Here is a 22,856-nt window from a genome sequence, read left to right on the forward strand (position 1 = left end):
GTAAAGATTTGCTCTCACTAATAAAGAGATGGGTGGAACAGCCCTAGATCTGGCAGATATAGATATAGGGATAAAGGAATGCCAGGCTAGTTTAGTGGGGAGAGTGATGGGAGAAAAGATAGCTAATTTTGTTGGGGTTAAGAATTTTGCTACAGTAGCATGGAACTACCCCAGAGATATGAGAGTTCTAGAATTAGGACCAAGTTATTTTCAGTTCAATGTCCCGAGGGACAAAGATAGGATGAGAATATTGGATGGAGGGCCATGGATTTTAGATAACAAAATTCTAGTTTTGAGGAAATGGCACATGGGAATTGAAGAGGACGCTACTGCCTTTAACATTGCTCCATTGTGGATCCAAGTCTAGAATTTGCCTGTGCGTTGGATATCTAAGGAAACAGGAAAGAAAATAGGAGCAATGTTTGAGGAGGTTAGAGAAGTCATAGTGCCACAAAGTGGGGGAAATGAAGGACGACATATAAAGATCCTTGTTATGGTAGATATCTCACAACCATTAATGAGAGGAACAACGGTTAACCTCAATGGGACAATTAAATGGATCAATTTCAAGTATGAACATTGACCAGGTTTTTGCTACAAGTGTGGGAGAATTGGACGTATTGAGCGGGGGAAGTCTGTGGTAATAGTGGATAAGAGGCAGCTAGACAATTAGTTTGGTCCATGGTTAAGAGCAGGGGGAACAACAAAGAACAGAACATATTGGGAACTCAAGAATGGAGAACTACTGCCAAGGGATAGAATGCAAAGGGAACTACAGCTCACAGAAAGACAAGCTGGAAAGGGAAAGATAGTCTCTGAAAGTCCCAGAGGAATAGGCTTTGATAACAAGGAGGGAGAATGCAATAACAACGAGACTTCTTCCACAAAAGCTATAAAGAGAGAGACCAAGAAAAAGAGATGAAAGAAAATAGTAGAGTAAACGAAGATGAACTAAGCAATGAGTACATAAGGGTTGTTAGACAAAAGGATACAAACAACACCCTTAATGCTGAGAAGAAAATTGCGCAGATGACAGGTAGTAGCCAAAGTGAAACAAAAAAAAAAAAAACCAAAAGAAAGGGTGGACCAAAGAGGAGGGGCACAACAGGTTGAGCAAGCAACAAAAACTGAAAACAACAACCACAAAAAGAACCAAAGACAGGTGGAAGATGAGGCAAAGATGCAGATTGATGAGGGGGCTACTAAAAACATTAGGTCGGCAACTTTGAAAAAGGAGAGATGATTCAGGAAGCCAATCACATCACCATCAGCACCAAGACAATCTTTGAGAGCACTGAATGGACACAATGTCACAATAGAGGCCCAAGGAAAAAGGAAATTCAGCTTAAGGGATGAGGAAATGGTGGATGCAGACAAAGAAGAGTAGGACCAGAAAAGAAACAAAAGGATTGAGATTACATAGACAGGTGTTATGACAGGAGTAAGGAAGGAGACCAGACCAGCCTAGTCTCCAAATTCCAAATGAGGATATTGGTGTGGAATTGTTAAGAAACAAGGAGCCCCTTGACAATTCCCCAGTTGAGGGAGGTTAACCACCTCCTCTTCCTCAACATGATATTTTTGTGTGAAACAAAAAATAAATATGAGTCTACGGAAAATGTTAGAAGAAAATTGAATTTTGAAGAATGTGTAGTGGTAGAAGTAATGGACAGATGTGGAACAATGATATAAAAGTACTGAAGGTAGTACAGTTCACACTGACCATTGAAGCACATGTTTTGGACCAGGATACACAAGTAGCCTACTGGTTTATAGGCATTTATGCTAGTTCTGTAGATAGCACTAGAAAAAAGTAGTGGAAAGTAATTGAGCAAAGAAAAAGGATGTGGGGAAGTAGATGGATAATTGCTGGTGATTTCAATGATATAATCTCCAATAAGGAGAAATGGGGTGGAACTACAAAAGCAGATCGGAGTTTCAGGATTTAAGAAGCTTTATAACTGACAATCAACTCATAGATATGGGTTTTGAAGGAAATTTGTGGACTTGGAGCAACAATTGGGGGGAAGGAGAAGAGATAAGACAAAGGTTAGATAGAGCACTCAGTAGTCTTCATTGGTTCCAAATTTTTGAAAATGCTAAGTGCACTCACGTGAAAAATGTAGGTTCTAATCATAGCATGTTAAAGATGGACACCAATCTCCAAATATGAAGGAAAAAGAAAAGGTTCTACTTTGACAAAATATGGCTACAACATGAGGAAATCTACCAAGTGATTAGAGATGTTTGGAACATGGATGGTGAAGAATTTAGAATGTTCAGAGTTACAAGAAAGACTGGAGAATAGCTCTCCTAAAGTGGTAGAATAGGTTCCAGACTAACTCAAAATTAAAAATCAAGCAGGTAAAAGAAAAATTGGAACAAATGAGGAAGTCAAAGGAAGAGAACAGGAAACGAAAATTTAGAGTAGAAAACACAATTGAAGGAAACCTATTCAGAGGAAGAAATGTACTGAAGTCAAAAAGCATGGTGTAGCTGCTTGAGAGAAGGGGACAAGAATACCCAGTATTTTCATGCAAAGGTAAAAGGAAGGAGAAGGAAGAACAAGATGTAGAACTTACAAAGAGAGGATGGAACTTGGACCTGCAATGATGAGGAATTGGGAAAAGAAGTTGAAGGTTACTACAAGCACTTGTTCAGCAGCTCAGGGGTTGAAGATTTGGTGGAGATTTTGAATGGAATATCACACACAATCACTCAGCAGATGAATGATAGCTTGACCAGAAAGGTGGAGGAAAAGGAGATTAGGGATGCTATTTTTTCCATGGACTCAAATAAATCCCCAGGTATGGATGGCATGAGTCCTCTTTTCTTCCAACAATTTTGGTGCATTATCAAAGAAGCCATTACCAAAGCCATTCAAACTTTTTTTACACCGAGTTTATGCTAAATTCTGTGAACCATACAATGATCACCCTTATTCCAAAAACAGACAATCCAACTAGTTTGAAGCATTATAGACCCATTAGTCTTTGTAAAGTCATCTACAAAATCATTTCCAAAATCTTGACTAATAGGATTAAAAGAGTCTTAAATGTCTGTATTAGCATGAACCAGGTTGCCTCTGTCCCAGGTAGACAAATTATTGATAATGTCATTATTTCTCATGAGTTTTTGCATCACTTAAAAAATAAAAGGCAAGGAAAGGATGGGTATTTTGCTTTGAAACTTGACATGTCTAAAGCATATGATAAGGTGGGATGGAAGTTTTTGCAGGAAATCATGAAAAAGATGAGATTCTCTGACAGGTGGATTAGCTGGATTATGAGCTGCATCTCCACAATAACATATTCTTTCAATGTTAATGGACAGATAAAAGGTTTTGTAACTCCTCAAAGAGGGATTAGACAAGGGGATCCCTTATCCCCTTACTTATTTCTACTCTGCTCAGAAGGATTCACCAATCTGCTAAGGAAGGCAGAGGAGGAAAAAAAATAATAGGAATGAAAGTAAGTAGACGAGGACCATCAGTAACACACTTGTTCTTTGTGGATGATTCTCTGATTTTTAGCAAAGTAGACCCTGAGGAAGCAGCAAAATGGAAAGAGATCCTCAGGGTTCGGGACAAATGATAAATCTAGAAAAATCCTCGGTGTTTTTTAGCAAAAATGTTTCACAGGTAGTTCAAAAGAAGGTTGCCATCATTTTGAGAATATCCGAGCTGTGTTCTAAGGCAAATACTTGGGATTACCAATGATGATCACAAGGACCAAACAATAGATTTTGGGCTCCATTAGGGATACTATGAGAGGAGGATAAAACAATGGCAAAACAAGTTGCTTAGTGCTACTGGAAAAGAAGTACTACTCAAAGTTGTGCCTATGGCTCTTCCAACATATGCTATGTCTTGTTTCAAACTACCAGTTAGATTGTACAAGGAGCTGAGCTCAATGATGGCAAATTCTAGTGGAGAGAGGAGAATGGGAGGAAGAAGATACATTGGTGCTCATGGCACAAGCTTACACATGATAAAGAACTAGGTGGATTGGGGTTTAGGGACTTGCAAAATTTTAATAGAGCTATGTTGGGGAAACAAGTATGGAAACTAGTGACAGATCCTGACTCGTTGGTGGCAAAAGTCTTAAAAGCTAAGTATTATCCCGGACAGTCCATTTTCAAATGCAAATTACCACAGAATGCTTCATGGATTTGGTAGAGCCTAATAGGGGTGAGGGAAATGGTGGAAAATGGAACTATAAAGAAAATTGGAAATGGCAAACATACATAGGTGTGGGAGGATAGATGGATACCTGAGCATCCATAAGGGAAACCAATAACAGTGAAACCTCAGGAATGTGTAGTCCAAAAAGTAGGAGACCTGATTCACAACTTCAAATGGAAAAGGCCGTTTATCTTTAAATTGTTCCAGGAAGAGAAAGCAAAGAAGATCCTAAGAATTCCAATCAACCTGCCAGATAGGGATGATTGTTTCTTTTGGCCATATAGTGGAAATGGACAGTACTCTATTGCTTCTATATATAAAGAGATCAATAGACAAAGAAACTTGCAACATCAACAAAGAGAGGTAATAGGAGAAAGACCAAGCTGGGGCAAGAAGAAGTTGTGGAAGCATTTATGGAAGCTGAAGGTAAAGCACAAGTAGAAGCTGTTTATATGGAAATGTATGAACTCGGATTTCCCTATCAATGAAAAAATCTATACCAGAACTAGAATGGGAGACTTGATTTGTAAGAGCTATGGGAAAGACATAGAAATAGTGGAACACCTTTTCTTCCACTGTAGATTAGCTAAGGAAGTGGGCGACTGTCACCAGTTCAATGGGACGGATTGGACGAATACACAACGAACTTTAGTAGATGGTGAAGCATTTTGATTGAAGCAAGGCACAAGTCAGCAGGGATGGATCACATAGGACTCACGATAAATATTCTGTGGCAACTATGGAAGGCTAGAAATGATAGGGTATTCAAAGTAGTGGATAGATATCCATTGAAGACCGTACAGAAAGCTCACAAGGAATGGATGGAATACAATGAAGCTAAAGAGAAGGAAAAAGATATGAGCATACCAAAAACAATAAGAGTAAAGCTGAACCAACAATGGGAAGGGAGTGGACATGATAGAATCTATATCAATTGAGCGGTTTAAACAAAAAGTGGGAAGCAGGAAGATGGGAATTGGCATCATGGCAGAAAATTATGACAGACAAGTGGTGGCTCACCGGGCCATGCAGGAGTATAGCTCAAGGAACAAACTTGAAGACCAAGTGATAGCAATAAAACTTGCTTTTATGCAAAGCAAGTGAATGTCAGTGGGCTAAAGTCCAAGTTAGAGTTCCACAGCAGCACTTGTTGAAAATGATCTGAAGCAACAGAGCCAAGGACGTACGCTTGTTTTCTCATCTAGAGGACATTAATAGTTTAAGCTCTATGTTTGTGGAATGCTCATTTGTTCTATCTACTAATGAAAATAGTGTTAGAATTAGTCATATAAGCAACTATGCTCTAAGCATACCTTTGAGGAGTGGATTAACCCTCAGTGTTTCAGTGCACTTCTATAGCTCTTTAAGAGCCTTTTGCTCACTAAGTGTATAGTTCTTACACATCATCAATGAAAAGTTAACATTTTCGGGAAAAAAGACATGTATGCCCTTGTTTATGTCAGGCATAAACTGTCGGAATTCAAAAGAGTGTCAATAATTTGCACTTTTAATTGATCGGGGGCTAAAAGTTTTTTTTTAGAATTATTTAAGGACTAAAACTTTACACGGCCAAAATTTCGAGGGCCATTGAGACTTTTTGCCAATTGTTTTATGCACATGAACGTTAGTGATGGAGCAGCACAAAGATCACCAGTTGGCAAAGTTGTGTGGATGCTTCAACTCTATGAGGTGATAGTAGTACCAACATACGATAACGTTAATGGAATGGAAGAGCAGCTTTACAAATGATACTTGAAATACTTAATTGGCCATTTTCCCTTCCCACTGTAAAAGTAAAATTCTCAATGAGTTTGAGTTTGTGGTCTATGAATGAAAAAATTGAGTCATTTGGACCATTGATTTGAATACAAGATTCAACTATGGTCTTGCATATAGTACTCTCTCAAGCTGAACCTTTTGTTTTTGTTTTTTTGCTTAATTATTAGTATTTGTCTAATTTAATTGGTTTGTTAATTAATTGGTTTTAATTATTTATGTTTATAAGATTGTAGGTGTGCATACAGCAAGTACCAAGTGGATACTAGTCACGGGTTTAAACCATTGAGAGGATGAATGGGAAATCACAATAAATCCTCATTTTTAAAAAAAAATGCCAAGTGAATACTTTATATACATTTTCTTACACCTAGATTGTAAATTAGTTTTTTGATAAAAGAGAATTTTCATTATTAAGATTACTGGAAGTCGTCCAACAATGGATGTTTGACAAAAATAGGGGGAGAATTCTAGAGGAATTCAACAAAATTAAAAGATTTGGCATAAAAAACCAATTCATAAGCGACTTTATTCGCATCCTTTAATATTAGCAATTGTGATTGGCATTCGTTAATGACTCAACAAATAATTGTGATTTCTCCAAAATGTTTAGTAAAATCTTCACTAGCATAAGACAATTATTATTATCTCCTGAATTGCATATATAATAATATTCATAATTTTTTTGAAAGCAACACTAAATTCACTTTTTATGTTAGAATTATATGTAGACGATAATAATATCAAGCAAATAAAACTACATTAATCCTAAAGAATAAATGACCCATAAAGTCCAACTTACTTTACCAAGACATAATAATTAGTCCTAAGACCTTTGTTTATTTTTGTATCTACTTAATTGCTCTTTTACTATCATAAATCTTTTACGCCTGCTCACACAACTAAAAGTGGCCTTTGGCAAATAAAAATGCATCTTGATAGTATTAAGTACACAGCATTTAGTACTCCTTAAGGACAATATAAATGATTAGTTATGCCATTTGGACTAAAAAATGCCCCTCAAATATATCAAAGAAAAATCGATAAAATCTTCAAAGACTATCCTTTTTTATATGTATGCCCATTATCCTCCAATTTACAGCCCTGTCAAGGGCGAACATGGAATATCACAAAACTCATGCAAACGTTTGTCTTATTTTCAAGGGTTAATCGCACTTTATTCCCTTTAAGTATAGGCCGTTTCTCACTTTACTTCCCCCAATGTTTGTTTTTCCTCAGTTTACCCCCTCCGTTAGTCCAGCTAAGCAATTGCACCATTAAAAACTTCAAGATTTCGAAATTGCCATACGAAAAGGGCTGTTGGTTTGTGTTGACAAAAATGCCCTCAATGAGTTATATGTAAATGGGGTGTCTAATGCTTTTAGCCTATTTTTTCCCTCAAAGAGACGTTGGTTTTAGCCATTGGTTAGGTTCTATAAAAAGTGGTATTTGATGGTGTGCAGCCAATTTTTCTCATACATTTTAGCAGATTTAAAAGTTCCTAAAATTTTTCTTTGTCAACCAAAAGCATCATAAAAATGTCACAAAGTGCTTCAAATAACGTTGAAAGATTACCCCAAAAAATATGTGGATGCGGTAAAGAGGCACCATTGTGCACCTTTTGGACACTTGAAAATCCGGAAAGAAGATTTTACGGCTGCTCAAATTACAATGTAAGAATTTTTCATTAATAATTTGTTATTATTCTCTTTAATTTTACTCTATACTTGAATAACTCAAAAAGAGTTTTAAACAACTATATTTTCTTTTTATTTAGAACCGACATGCATGTGGGTACTTTTCATGGGTAGATCTTGAAGTTTGTAGCAAAGCAAAAGAAGTAAGTGCAGTGTTGCAATCTAGACTGTTGGAGTAAAAGGAGAAACTAATGTACTTGCAAAGGGAGCATGAAAAATTGGCAAATGAGCATGAAAAATTGAAAAGCAGATATGAAGCCTTAGAAACAGAAGTCTATGTCTTACAAGTTGGAAACCAACAGCTACAGCAACAATACATGATGGTCAAAGCTGCTCGATCTTCATCATGGAGAAAAACACTAGCCATTACATTTCTGGTTGCTAGCATTATGTATATGTACTCTATTTCTGAACCAAAAGGCATGAAAAATTTGTTTTATCTACCATAGTTGTAAGCAAATATATATGAACGAAAATTATATTAAGTTAAAAGCATTTTGCACATCAGATTACATCTTAGCATATGTCTGCATGGCCACCCAAACAAAGGTCATTTTAGTAGAATCTAACCAAAACATGATAGTAGAACATGTCCAAATAATGGCAAAAGAAAAAAAAACATAGGCCCATTTCTAACATTGTTGCAAAACAAGCAATCAAGTACTAGTAATGACAAAAACAGCAACATAATGTCACTGCACTACACATTCAGGTGTGTGCACAACTGTTGAACGTCCAGTTGCAGTTGAAGATCCTTGGCTAGAGAACACAGCTTCTCCAAATACTCTTGGTTTGAACCTATAGTCATGGATAAGGGGTATCTTAGTGCATCAAACTACTAGTAGGGGTGGTAGCATGTAAACATAGTCAAAAGACTTGAACTCATCATTCCAGTTTTAGCAGCACCTGAATTGCTTTTAGAACTTCCAGTTTTAGCATCACCCAAATTGGTTCTTGGTCTTTTAGTTGTTATTGTAGTTGTTGATTTTGAACTTGTACTTAGCAAGTTGGTGGTAGCAACAGCACTAGTTGTACTTAAATTGGCACCAGATGTAGGTGTTCTTGTCCACTATATCATCAATAGAAATAAATAAGTGAGCACGTATAAAATGGCTATGCATGCAGAATTTTAAAATGTATGCTTACCAGTTGGGTTGGTGGGGACTGGCCAGTCTTTAAAGTACTTGGAATCTGCATAATAAAGGCAGTTTTTAATCAGTGCAAGTGTAACAAATTCAATTAGTTACATACAAATAAAAAAGGAACTCACCATGTTAGAGTCAAATGGGATATATGTTTTACTTGTTGATACCCTTTGGTCATTCCAAAGTCCAATGCCACATAGTGGGCCATTGTTTTGGTTTGAACCCCTACCCTTACCTCTGCCTGTACCTCTACCTCTCATTTTAGCTCTAGTTGGGCCTCTTGCAGTAGTAGAATTAGTTACATCAGCTTTTCTCCCAACACTAGGAATCAAAACAGGCTCAACATTATTTCTAGAGTGGCCCCTACCAGCTTCCCTCCCTCGTTTAGTAGGTCCTTGTACCTTGCAACACATAAAAAAATGACAGTCAGATATAGATAGAAAAAACCCAAGCAGCATATATTGATTGAAGTTACCTGTGTATTCATTGGTTTTCTTTGCCTCACAAATGAACAACCAGTGACCTTGCAACTTCTGGTATTGTGGTCATACTGACCACAATGACTACAGTGAATTGGCAGCCCTACTTTAGACAGTTTTCCTACATGTAAGTCCTCCAATGGAGCCTTTCTTCTAACTTTCTTAGGCCTGCTTGGGGCTATCTTCCCACGAGGTGGGAGTAATGAATCATTGCATGTGTTCACCCAATTTGTTTGGTCTGGCATAGGCATAATAACTCCAGCATATGCCTATTAAATGTTTCCACTGAGTAGCAATTATCAACATATGCATATGGACTTTTGTTGTCTTGCACAAGTCCAGCACATGCATGGACACATGAAATTCCTGTCATATCCCACTCATTACATGTGCATGACCTTTGAACTGCATTAACAGTAAAAGTTCCTACTATACCAGTCACCTCATACACCTCTCTTGTAGACACAAGTGCATCAAACTGAGCTAATTGCTTTTTCTTCTCTTCAATTTTCCGACAAATCCTTGGACAAATGTGAGACTTCACCTTCTGAATCCAGTCTCTTTTTTCTTGAAACCTGCACATTATCTGCCTTCGAATGGCTTCAAACATAGTCAAAATAGGCTCCTCCCTAGCATCCTTAATGTATTGATTGAAGCTCTCACATATATTATTACTTAAAAGGTCATATTTTGTCCTTGGAAAAAAGGTGTGTCTGGCCCATAGGCTAGCTGGTATGGAACTGAGCTATGCATGTGCTTCTGGTGCTACTGTTTGCAACTCTCTCATTTTGCTTTCATAGTAACTAGGTAAATAAGCCCTGGCTGCTACCCACATTAAATCTCTTAGGTGTTTATCCTTGAATTTTAGCTTGAAGTTAGCATACATGTGTCTAACATAGAATCGATGCTCCACTCCAGGATATTTATTCTCAATGCAATCAATTAATCCCTGACATAAAAACATAAATCACAGAATTAGTGACACGAGTGAGTGAGGAATAAAGGAAAGTAAAGCAAATTGTAGTGGTGCCGACCTTTTGTCTATTCAATAGAAATACCCAACCCCTTTCAAGTGGAGTCCCAATGGCATCAATAAGGCTGTCCAAAACCACCCCCAACTATCTTTGCACACAAACTCAACAAGAGCCATAGCAATTAGGAACATCTGGTTATTAGCATCCCTACCAATTGCAGACATAAGCTGCCCTCTCATGATCCCCTTAAGGGGACATGCATCCAGCCCTATTACAAGCCTACATGCATTTACAAAACCTTCTTTTTGTGCAGTAAATATCACAAACATTCTCTTGAAGATTGGGCTTTTACAAAGTTGGGATTTTTTAGTTACAATAAATGCCACTAAACCTGGATTTCTTTGAAGAAGTGTAGCACAATAGTCTCTTAATTTTGCATACTGCTTTGCACATGACCCTTTCACTGCTTCCTCTGCTTTCTCTTTTGCTTTATACATTTAAGAGTTTGTACAGTTCAGATTATACTTCCTTTTTATGCGCTTCTTGAACCCTTTTACTTTCATACCCGAATGGTCAGCAATCTCCTCCTTAAACATCTTAGACAGCCACCTAGAATTTGCACTCTTGTTCTTGAAAGACCATGGACATTCATGAGGTAGGCCTTTAATGGACTTTACTTGAAGTGTAACTTTGTTTTCATTATAGCCACTAGCATATATTCTCCATCCACATTTATTTGGACATATAGCCACAACTTTATCTTTGTCATTCTTAGTGAAGGTAACTTCAAACCCATTCAAAATTGAATACATTCTAACTGCAGCTCTAAAATCATAAATGTTGGTTGAAATTCTGCCCACATCAACTCAGGATTTTTTAGATCTCTTTCCATGTTAAACTCGTGAAATTCATGCTCCATGGCTTCATCATTTGAATCATAAACTAGTTTAAGTATTTCATCGTAACATCTTCATTATCGACTAGTTTTCCTTTCACTTTAGAGTTAAGGTATGCATTATATTCTTCACTAATCAATTCCACATACTTAGCATAATCAGGTTGTTTTAGGTGACAATCTACTTCACCACCATCCCTCTCTACATCATCTATAAGGTCATATGCATCATTTAAATCATCCCCATCTAGGAAAAAATCAAAGTCAGAGTCATATTCAACTTCCCTACAACCATCCCCATCACCTTCCTGTGAAGCATCTGAAGTATCATTTTCGGCCTCATCATTTTGGGGTTGTTCAGCATTAGGATTTAGATTTTGTTCACCATCAACCTCAATATTATCTTCTACCATAATTTCATCAGCATGCACATCTTCTTCAGGGATCTCACCAACATAAAGTTGTATGATACTTTGAGTTCGATTTGTCACAAATATTTCTAGAACTATCTGGTCACTGTTTAATAGTTTAAGACCAACCTGAAGGTCAAGATTCCTAACTCTGTAGTACACTGATGTTTCATGTGGAATTCCAGCGTCTTTAAAAGCATCTCTTAACTCAAAAATTGACATCAAATCAGGGTCAACATCATCAAAATTAGAAACTTCTGCCCCCTACATACTGTAAATTTGAGACATGGGCAAAATGGCCTCCGTAGTGAACCTCTAAAACATAGGTTTTAAAATTCATTTTTCTACAATCACACAAAGGCAACTTTTTTAGTGCATGCACAGGTAATACAGAGCATGCATCTTTTATTGTCCCACACAAAAAAATCCCAGTTTGTCTATCTAACACCAACCAAAATAAACAAATAATCCAACAAATTAATAATTAAAAAGACAAAAATTGCTAAAAACCCATCGTTTTCATCCTAACCCGACAATGACATAGCATATCTTCAAGGGACCACACCAACAGATGATTCAAACAAATAATTGTCTACCACATTAAAGGCCATAAAGCCACTAAAAAAATCCATACCGTTGTTTTTGTGCAATACAATTGGTTAAAAACTAGAAATTTCTAAAATCGAGAAAAAATTGCAAAATCAAACCTTAAGGGCTGCCCAAGCTCTCACAATCTACTTTCACAATCTTCAAATTCAATTCTGCCGTCTGCTAACAAGTTCATTGATTGTCCCTTTTTTCCATTCAAGATGCTGGTGAATTTTCAAGTTTTTTAATGGAGGTTTTGCTAAGGATTCAGCCAAAGGAAAAACTGGGTGATTGACGATGGCAAAAAGGAATAGAGGGTGACCGACAATGACAAAAGGGAACCTTTTGTCTGTTTTCTTTTGTTTTCCCTAATTTTTTTTTTGTCTCATGCCAGATAGAGGGAAATTTCCCTCCATTATTCTAGGGTAATTTTGGAAACTTATATTTCTTAAATCCAGAGATATGAGTATTTTTGGTTGTTCATTATTTTCATAAGGATATTACTGTCTTTTCAATATTTTGTTTATCTCCATTAGAGTTGACCGTTAGTCGTTGGGATAAACTGAGGAAAAATAAACATTGGGGGGTAAAATGAGAAACGGCCTATACTTAAAGGGGATAAAGTGCGATTAACCCTATTTTCAATCATCCGCGTTGAAATCGCTCTCCCGCCGCTCTCCAGCTCTCTGCTATCAGAAAACTCTGTGGAAATGCTCTGTGATTTTTTCCTTCTTGTTTTCTAACTTTTCTTTGTTTGTTTAAGCTGTGTGAATTTATTCAGAGTTTTTGTTGAAATCTTGTGTTTGTTTTGTGTCTAGAGCTGAGTATAAAATGGGTCCTGGAACGGAAGTTAGCCTCAGTAGATTAATGGTGTTCTAAGTCGTGCCCGAAAGGTGTTTGAAAAAATGCTCAATTGGCAAACCGTTGGTTTATGTGTGAAGAAATGGTCCTCCAAAAACTTGTACTGGGCTGATATTGGGATCCATTTTGGGTAAACAGAAGCAGAGGCTGGAATGGTGGTTTCTACATGAAACTGGGGAAAGCAAGCAAACACAGTGGCAGAAATTTGGGCTATAATACATGAAATGAAGCTGGCTTGGGCGAAGGGGTTCAGGAAAATCTTCATAGAATCAGACTCACAAACTGGAATGAGATTAATTGACGAAGTGCTTATTAATAGTCCACATGCCAACCAAATCAGATTGGCCAGGAGTTGGGTAAGTCAAGGCTGGGATTGCAGACTCAATCATGCATGGAGGAGTGCAACATGTGCAAGGACAACCTTGCCAAACTCAGCCAGGGAGCACAGCTGGTGGAGAACCCAACACCCCCCCCCTCCCCGCCGGGGAGGGGCAAAGCTTATTAGGATTTGATGTAATTGGTGTAGCAACACCACGTGTAGCTGCGGTGTAGATGGGTTCAAACCAGCCTTTTGACCAAAAGAAAAATGGAAGCAGAGGCTCCTAATATGAAAGCTTGCCAACATACAACTGTTATAGCTGTTCTTTTGATTGTTTATGGTCAATATTGCTAGTATGTTGTGAACCCATCAATGTAGGATGGGGTTTGCTGTGATCTAATAACGGTACCATATTAGAGAAGTAGGAAGACTTTTTGTGGGTTGGGTGTTAGGTGATGGGGATCATGGAGTGGTGTGGGGAGATGGGGCATCAAGGAGACAAAGAAGTGTGTGGGGAGAGATATTACCTCTTGATTTTTCATCCAAGTAGAAGAACAAAAAATGTAATCTTTTGCTCCGTTTCTACTGCTAGTAATAAATAAATAGATATTACTTGATGCTTTCTTATGCTTTTCTACACTACTAGTCTCTGTAACTCCCTGTTGAACCCAGCATTTCATTCAGTTATCAGCCAAAAAAAAAAAAGAATGTTGTTTGAAGTTAACAATCAAAATTTAAGAGATTCTTTGCTTCTATAAAATTCTAAACTTGTTGGCATTTCATTGAATTTCTCCAGTCTTTAATTCTAGGTGAACTCAGATGATCAATGGACTTCAGTTTTTAGCTTCTCAAGCAATATTTTCCTACTTGAGGCAGATCAGATAAACACGCATGCACACAGAGATGTATTCATGTGCTTTCTGTCAAGTTCTTTTTGTTTTAATGACTAAAATTCTGTTATGGGTTTCTGGATTTATGATTTTAGAGAGAGAGAGAGAGAGAGAGAGAGAGAGATGTATTAATGCGTTTTCAATCAAGTTCTTTTATCTTAGAATTGCTAAATCCATTAATGTATTTCTGAAAATTTATGCTTCTGGTCTATTTTTATTTTGCTTGATATGTTAGTTGCTTGACCTCACATATTTACCAGTTAGTTTTATCTGCATAACTAAAAAGTGCTAACATCATTTTCTTTTACATTTTTGTTTTTTAAGAAGAAAGGAAGATTGAGAAGGTGAAATGATGCCCTGCCTTGATGTTCCTTCTTTTTTAGTCTATTTTCAACTTTTTTTTTTTTTGTATTTTATTTATCTTGGCTTTTCTTTGTATTTAGTTTGCACATTTGAAGATATTGAAATAATTATGTTTTTGTTTCTGTTAAGTTCTCTAGTGTTACACCAAACATTGTTTCTGTATAAAGTACATCATAAGTTCTTTTCTTTATCCAAATCAGAGGTAACATCGGACTAGTGTTACTGGAAGTCTCTGGTGTCAATAGTGTGCACTTTTAAGGAGTTAAACTTGTAAAGATATGCTTACTATGGGTTTTTTTTGTCTCTTCTATTTTAGAGCGTGTCAATATACGGTTACCTTATCTATGCATGTGATATGGTTGTGTTTTATATAGAAGAGGTGGCTACATTTATGATATTTCTGCTATTTCCGGCGTTTTGGTATTCGGTTAGCTTATGTATAAGATATGGTTGCCTTTTATATATAAGATGTGGCTATGTTTATGATGTTTCATGTTGCTAAATGCTAATGCCCAAGCATGGCCAGTATTTGCATATAGGGGTTTAATTGAGCTAAGTTAATTGATCCCAAAGTTGGATTGCATCGAGCTCCTAAAGTTGGGCTAAAGTTTGATTAATAAGATTTTTAACCTACGCGAGGTCAACCTCACTAATCTCGAATACAAGTCAAGGTTGATGGAGTCTGAGTTCAAGCCCAATCGAGCTCAAGTAGTATGGATTATTAACTTTTAGATTGGCATCAAAATAATAAAACTAGCTCAACTCAAATGCCCCTCACACTTGATTCAAGCATGACTTGAGCTTTGTCAATGCTAAGTCAAGTTGAGCTGCTGACAAAACTGCTTGCGCGTTGTTTGTGAGCAAGTTGGTTCGACTGTCCCCATTTTGGACATGGGTAGGTTTATTAGGGTTTTATTGTTTAGCAGTTATTAGCGTTCAAGATGCTATTTTATTATGTCTACTGGAGTAGTAGCATTTAAGACACAGTTGAAAATTTTAACTTATTTTCACCTTCATAAACTCTTTTAGTCCATGTATGGTTGCTTTAGACTAAGCTGTGTAGGTTTTTAACATTATCTTGGTTTCAAATCTTGTCGGAACTGTTTGTAGCTGATAATCTGTAAACACATTTATATTCTTTGAAGCAGCTATCCTTTCCTTGTTGCTTCTGGGCGTTTTTTGAAGGCAAATGTTGCTAGGGAAATTAGTAATTAACAATGTACTGCCTGGATAATTGAAGATTGATTGAACTGAATGAAGTATATGTTGCTTTTTGCTTGTAGCTTTTAAGCCCGTTGAGTAGTGTCTTATCATAGTTGCACTAGCAGTTTTGTATCCAAGAAGCAGACTTCCGTTCATATGGATGTTGCAGCCAATTAGAAGTTCTATTTCCATTGATGAATCTTCTTTTGATCTCTTACCTTTTGTTAAAACAGATACCTCATGTGTGCTCTTAGGTTTTCCTGTAATGCTTAAATGAACTACTCCTCAACTATGTCAATGCCGTTCCTCGTTTTAATCCTAGAGGCCTTGTTCTATCCACAAACATTCCTGAATCTCCAAAGGGCAGCGCAATACCTTTTTCTTAAAAATTGTTTGGAGACTGGACAAGCATTTTTGTTTTTCTTGATTTACTGTGCCATTGGTTTTGGGTTTCTAGGGTATTTACACAATGAAATTTGTATCAATTTGGGTCTATATGGTCCAGATATTTATCATAATTCATGAAATCCTTGATTAAGGGTTTATTCTTGTATCATGTAATTGAAGATGCTCTGACACTTTGATGGTTGGAGTCCTTAAATATTCCTTTGCATAAGAGTTATCTTCTTACCATGCATTAGGTTTGTAATGTTGATAATATCAGTCAGAGTACTTGTAAGGTTTTGCAGATGTAACCAACCATGCTTGTTTCTGTGACTTAGTATCTCTTGGATATTTTGTGCTCCTTTGCTAATGTTACGACCTATATAAGTTGTGATCACTTGATATACAATGTCCTTCTGTGTGAATTCTGTTCTGTGTGTCTCAGTATCCAAAATGTTGGTCAAATGATTCCTTTAGATGCTTATCTCTTTGTTCATGAGATTTGATCAGCCTGCATATGACTAGGTAGGTGTACATACTGCTGATAAATTAGATATGGGTTAGCCGATTTTTTGGAGTTGCAACATTGGTGGTATGGGGGTTCCCTGGTTCATTCTACTTTGTGATTAGCTCCTAAGGTTGTCTTGCACAAATCTGAAAATGTGCTATGGTATTTTGGAATCTATGATATAGTATGGTGCAGATTGTTTACCTTCTTGGAGTATAGCAGTTCATTTGGTGGATCTCTCTTTTGGATCACTCTGTAACTGGTCCTTTTTTCATGCTTGATGAGCTTTTATTTTATTTTTTCTTTCAAGTCTATGCCTTTTGGATATGCAGCAATTGTTGCAGTTTATAAAGTCATCCATTGGATGTCTTGGACTTGCCAATTAGCAAGGACATAATTTCTATTGCTAAGTGGTATCAGGTTTGTTTAGTGCAGTTCATGTGAATATATAGACCTGCTTATCTTTTAGTGCTATAATGCCTAAGTCAAGAAGTCTCAGATGGCATAGCATATTCATTAACAGATCTGGAGGAATTTTAATTGCGACAACAAAATTGTATATTCACCCAGTCATTACTCTCCATCTTTTTGTCTATTGAATTTGCTATTTGGTAATAAGAGCCCTTGCTTTATAAACTTTGCCTGAATTTATTACAAAAGAATTGTTTAACCTACCATTGGATTGTTATTTCCTTTCCTCGCTGAATTTGTCGAACCCAAACATGGTATTGCTGGTGGGTCCATTGTTTGTTTGGATTACAAGGATATAGTATGACATGTATCATACTCACTGTTGTCAATTGTAATCATTATTTCGTAACCGTCCTTAACCTTTTGAATAGTGCTTGCTAGAGGAGCAAGCTAAAGTTTTTTCTTGTTGCGTTGGTTGTTTGGATTACAGGGATATAGTTTGACATGTATCTTATTCACTGTGTTTGATTTGTCATGATTATTTCGTAACTGTCCTTAACTATTTGACTAGTGCTTGCTAGAGGAGCACTCTAAAGTTTTTTCATGTTGAGGTGGAAGACTTTTAGAGTGGCCCTGGACGGAAAACGGCTGTATAACCGAGAGTCCTCCCTCTTTGAATCGCTTACGTACTTCCTTCTCTTGAGGTTCTTTCGTCTCTCGCGTCAGTTCATGAGGTAAAAACTACCCTTTTGCTGCTTCTCTTTTTTCTTCTAAATGATTTGATTGTTCTATCTGTCTTCCTTGTTTTCTTTAGATTTCCTTGTTCCTTTTGGTGTAGATTTGTTTCCATTTGATGTGAGTCTTCTTGATTTTATGTGTTGATTTCTTTTTCCGGTGTGATTTTTTATTTTTGATTTTATCTGCGGGAGGGAGGGGAGGGAGGGAGGGAAGGAGAGAGAGAGAGAGAGAGAGATTTGTTTCCATTTGATGCGAATATTATTGATTTTATATGCTGATTTCTTTTTCTGGCATGATTTTTTATTTTTGATTCTATGTGTGTGTGTGTGAGAGAGAGAGAGAGATGGAGGGAGGCATTGTTCACCCTCCTTTGGGAAGTTGGGGAAGGACTTAGCAGGCTTTAGTGACTTGAGACTCTTCTGTGCAATGAAATACTGTCTTTTTAAGTTACGGGGTGAATTGCATAAGATACCAATCTGGTCAAATGGAGCTCGAAATTGTCAATCTAGCACAATGCTTTCATATCAAGATATTACTGAAGTTAGACATGCCCCTTTATTGGTTGTTGAAGAGCCAGAACAGTTGAAGATTAATGCTCAATCTGGTTTTTAATTTTTCAAACCTGGATATTAGATTTGTCTCCATCTAGTGCCGTTGTACTGCTCCTTAAGCTCACTGTTCTGTAATTGTCATTTTTTTGGGAAAGAGTTTCTGTTTCTTTTCTAGGTTTTTCTGGGTCTTGAACTGTTTTGGATACCAAGACATTCTCTTTCTAAGCATATTAACATTTTGAGAGAAATTGTAAATGCCACCATACAGGAAAAAAGGAAAAGTTACAAAGACTGACTCACCCAATCTTGTGTAGTGTCTTGGAAGCTGCCTTGCTACAAAGAGACCTGTGAGAATAATTCTATTATAAAAGAACAGGGAAATAATCTTTGCCAGATGAGTTAACAAAATGTTACTTAAATAAGTAAATTAGTAGGAGTTGCAATTACAGCTTTCGGCAATAGCTCCTGTATCCCTACTTTCTCTCTTTCTGGAGATAAGTTTTGTTTCTGTTGTGAAGGATCATCAATAATTTCTGTTTTTCCTCAAGTAATTTGAGAAAATGAGGTAGAAAGGACTGACAAATACTCTGTCACTGAGTAATGATTGGACATATGATTGCTTTTGACTTAATACAAAGTCGTAGAGCTTGGTAGAGCAAAATTGGAGTAGAGTCCCCTTATTGATGTGCCATATTAAGCCTTTCTTTTTCTTGCCAAATGAGTCTATAAATGGCTAGAACAGAGTCTGTTGTTTTAAGTGTTCTAGTTGATCAATGTTCATTCATGTAACAAAGCTCTTTCAGAAGTTTGCTTTCTGCGATCCTTATTACTTCTTACACATCACATTTTCTCCATGTTCTCATAAAGGAAATGGTTAGCGAACCTTTTAAGACTAAAAAATTTGAGAATGCATTTTGTTACTTGTAACTAAACTTTGTAATCAATTAAGGGTTCAAATTAATGTAAACATTTTGTTCATGTTTTAATTTCTTTATATGTGCTTAATTTCTCTAGGACTCCTTGTCTTTCTCATTTTCGTCTTGAACTGTTTGTTGCTTTGCTTTATACCTCACCAACAACTTTATTTGAACAAGATGAGCATGTCTTTATGTTCTGAGTTGCCATTTTTCTAATTTATATGATGATATACTTTAACTAAATCTCTCTTGGTCTTGGCTGTATATGTAGGTAAACCATGCTAACAAACTCAACCAGCACATTGGAAGAGATTCAGGCCTAGGACTTTATCGTTTATTACAACTTCTATTCATTGTTCCCAAGAAAGTTCTGTCAATTGGAATTCTACTTCAAGTGGAGTATATACTTCATAAAACCAACATTTTAGGGGCAAGTGGAGTAGTAAGTTGAAAGCCGCTTTTGTCTTGAGATCTTTGCTAATTGGGGAATTTGTGTGTGTCAGGGGTTTACATAAAACCAAGATAATGGCTTCAGATGACTTTTGCTTTAGAGTTCAAGACCATGGCACTGCTCTTACAGAGAAGAAAAACCGAGTTAGGTGCAATCATTGTGGAAAAGAAATCAGCGGGTTTAGTCGCCTTAAATGCCACCTAGCAGGATTCCGGCTTAATGTAGCTTCTTGTTTGCAAGTTCCTCCTAATATTAGGGAAGCATTCTACAATCAAATAGCTGAAAAGAAAAGAGGGAATCTTAGTCAGGAAGTGGGGGAGTATTGTTCCTCTAATATTCCTTCAAGAAGAGATATGTTGCTTCTTACAGATTCTGCTAAGTCTTGCGATCCAGCGCTTACTCGAGCTTCCGGCATGGGAAGCGAAAAAAGGCTGAAGACTGGATCATCTTCAGGAAACCATGGAACAGTGTCAGTTGCTCTTACCAAGGCCAGGCTTGATTCTCAATCAGCTGTGAGTACCCAAGTTTTCTCTGATAGGGAATTCCAGAAGAAGGTTGGTAGATTCTTTTACGAAGCAGGAATTGACCTGGATGCTGTTACATGTCCTAGCTTTCGGATGATGCTGAATGCCCACTTTGGTTCTGAAGATATAGCTTACCCAATTCCTAGCTGTGAGGATTTAAGTGGGTGGATTCTTCGGGAATCAGTGGAAGAGATGGAGCTGTATGTGAGAGAGATTAAAAGCTCGTGGTCAAGCACAGGTTGCAGCATCCTATTGGATGGGTGGGAAGACTTGACAGGTCGCAGACTTGTGAATGTTCTGGTGGCCTGCCCAAAAGGCACAGTTTATCTTCGATCAGCAGACATCTCCGGGTTTGATCAGGAGATTGGTTGCATGTTGGGGTTCCTTGATGATGTTCTCAAGGAAGTTGACGTACAAAATGTAGTACAGATCATCACTTGCTCCACTTCATCTTGGATGAAGACTGTTGGCCAGCAGGTGATGGAAAAATATAAGACAGTTTTTTGGACAGTTTGTGCATTGCATTGTTTAGAACTTACGTTGAAGAAAATGGGAGCAATTGATGCAGTTAAAGCAACACTGGATAAAGCAAAATCAATCACAAGATTTGTGCACAGAGATGCTACTATTCTAAAAGTTCTCAGAGATCACACTTCGGCCAAGTACCTGGTTAGGCCATCCAAGTTCAAGTTAACAGAGCCTTTCTTAACTCTGGAGAACTTGCTATTTTTACAAGAGAAGTTGCAGCAGATGTTTCTTTCGACTGCTTGGAAGACCACGAGATATGCTTCCTCAGTGGAAGGGAAAAGAGTGGCTGAACTGTTGGCTGACAGCTCTTTTTGGACTGGAGTGGAAATGGCAGTTAAGGCGACCATACCTCTTGTGCGTGTCATAGAATTGATAGCCAAGAACAGTGAGCCACAAGTGGGTTTTATCTATGAGACAATGGATCAGGCCAAAGAAACAATCAAGGAGGAGCTCGATGATAAAGAATCCATATACTTGCCATTTTGGAAGGCAATTGATGACATATGGGATGGATCTTTGCACAGCCCTCTCCATGCTGCAGGATACTTTTTGAATCCAAAGTATTTTTATACTAATGATTTCTATGCAGATTCAGAAGTTTTGAATGGCCTTCTGTGCTGTATTGTGCGTTTGGCTGAAGATCCTAGGCTTCAAGGGGTAATAAATTCACAGATTGAAGAATATCGCGGAGCAAAGGGTCCTTTTGGTCTTGGACTTGCTCATCTGCAGTCTTCTCCAGGTAATATCACATGCTACTTTAGCTATTGTGATTTGTATTTGGGACCAAATTCAGTTATTTTTATCTGTAAACTTTGTTGCAGGTAGTTGGTGGTTAGATTATGGACATGGATGTCCTCAGCTCCAACATTTTGCTGTACGCATTTTAAGCCAAACATGTAGTGGTGCTGCAAGATACAATTTGAAGAGGAGCTTGGCTGAGAAGTTACTCAACAAGGGGAGGAATCCGATAGAACAAGAGAGGCTGGCTGCAATGGTGTTTGTGCACTGCAACTTGCAACTCCAAAATTTTAATCAAGGTATAGCATCTGACTTTGGAACTGCTGCCATTGACCCCATGGACGACTGGGTGGTTGACAAAGCACCACCTGTTGTGTCTCAAAACAATGAAGAGGGGAAAGAACTTACATGGAAGGAATTGGAATGTGGGAACATAATAGGTGGTAGAGGGGAAGGTGATCCAGGACCTTCTAATTTCCATTAAAAGCATTAGTCTATATTGTTCTAACTTTTGGGAAGGCTAAGCAAATTGCAGACCATGTAATTTTTCTCAGTACGATTCTATATACTATTGTCGGTTGTGTCTAGTTATATTTTTAGTTCAATTTAGCATCTTCTCTTGAAGACATAGGTGTGAAATTTTTACATGATATGGATTTTTTAAAATTGTACTCCTTAAATAGAATTATACAGGTCCTGTCGAATTCTACCTCGGATGCAAATCTCTGAGTAGTTAGGAAGTATTTGATCTAGAATTTCAATTTTCTTTTTCTGTGTTGTTTTAACTTAACTTTTTCAAGAATCATATTGGGGTATCTCACAGGCGGATTATGGGGTGCATCGTTTCTGGACAAAGCGTGCTGCATCACAAGTGTTGTGTGGCAATGGAAGCCATTTGGCTATTGTTACCACGTTACTTTACCACACTAACTGGCCATTCCGATGTTCTAGTAAGGGCATCTACAGTAGATTACACTTCATATGACACATCAGCATTTCATTATCTTCCCTTTTATTATACTTTCATTCACAATAGATTACATTTCACATGGTATAACCGTATAATAGTATGAGTTCACAATTAAATCAAACATTTATGTTAATAATGCATAACTCATATTTCAAAAATAAAATAAAGTAAAATTTTTAAAAATAATTTCATTATTTAAAAAAAATAAATTATTAACTTTCATTAAATTTTTAATTATTTGGATTTTTTATTTTCTAAAAAATAATAATATTAATTTTTGAGTTTGAACAATAAATCTTTTTCTATCTCTCAAAAAAATAATATTTTGCTATTTTCTGAAAAATAATTATATA

At 37.0% G+C, this 22,856-nt stretch overlaps 3 protein-coding genes and 1 long non-coding RNA gene across 4 annotated transcripts; 2 read left to right on the top strand and 2 right to left on the bottom strand.

Moving 5' to 3' along the window:
* Positions 1-8,150: 8,150 nt before the first annotated feature.
* Positions 8,151-12,542, bottom strand: LOC140017040 (uncharacterized). The gene is made up of 6 exons (XM_072071400.1): positions 12,267-12,542; positions 9,277-10,229; positions 8,927-9,202; positions 8,803-8,847; positions 8,563-8,725; positions 8,151-8,454 (listed from the first exon to the last, which is right to left on the bottom strand). Exons 2-6 carry the CDS (start codon positions 9,529-9,531, stop codon positions 8,357-8,359), a joined length of 837 nt encoding a protein of 278 aa, XP_071927501.1. The 5' UTR covers positions 9,532-10,229; positions 12,267-12,542; the 3' UTR covers positions 8,151-8,356.
* On the bottom strand, positions 10,026-11,066 carry LOC140016541 (uncharacterized). Its single transcript, XM_072070082.1, has 3 exons — positions 10,820-11,066; positions 10,413-10,741; positions 10,026-10,229 (listed from the first exon to the last, which is right to left on the bottom strand). Exons 1-3 carry the CDS (start codon positions 11,064-11,066, stop codon positions 10,026-10,028), a joined length of 780 nt encoding a protein of 259 aa, XP_071926183.1.
* On the top strand, positions 12,458-13,949 carry LOC113716590 (uncharacterized). Its single transcript, XR_003454155.2, has 2 exons — positions 12,458-12,864; positions 12,966-13,949. It is a non-coding gene; the product is annotated as an uncharacterized lncRNA (long non-coding RNA).
* Positions 13,950-15,330: 1,381 nt separating this feature from the next.
* Positions 15,331-22,157, top strand: LOC113715456 (uncharacterized). The gene is made up of 3 exons (XM_027239657.2): positions 15,331-17,820; positions 19,564-21,534; positions 21,617-22,157. The coding sequence occupies exons 2-3, from the start codon at positions 19,818-19,820 to the stop codon at positions 22,015-22,017; spliced, it is 2,118 nt and encodes a 705-aa protein (XP_027095458.2). The 5' UTR covers positions 15,331-17,820; positions 19,564-19,817; the 3' UTR covers positions 22,018-22,157.
* The last annotated feature ends 699 nt before the right edge of the window (positions 22,158-22,856 follow it).

This window comes from Coffea arabica, chromosome 11c (assembly GCF_036785885.1).
Source record: "Coffea arabica cultivar ET-39 chromosome 11c, Coffea Arabica ET-39 HiFi, whole genome shotgun sequence".
Classification (NCBI taxonomy): domain Eukaryota; kingdom Viridiplantae; phylum Streptophyta; class Magnoliopsida; order Gentianales; family Rubiaceae; genus Coffea; species Coffea arabica.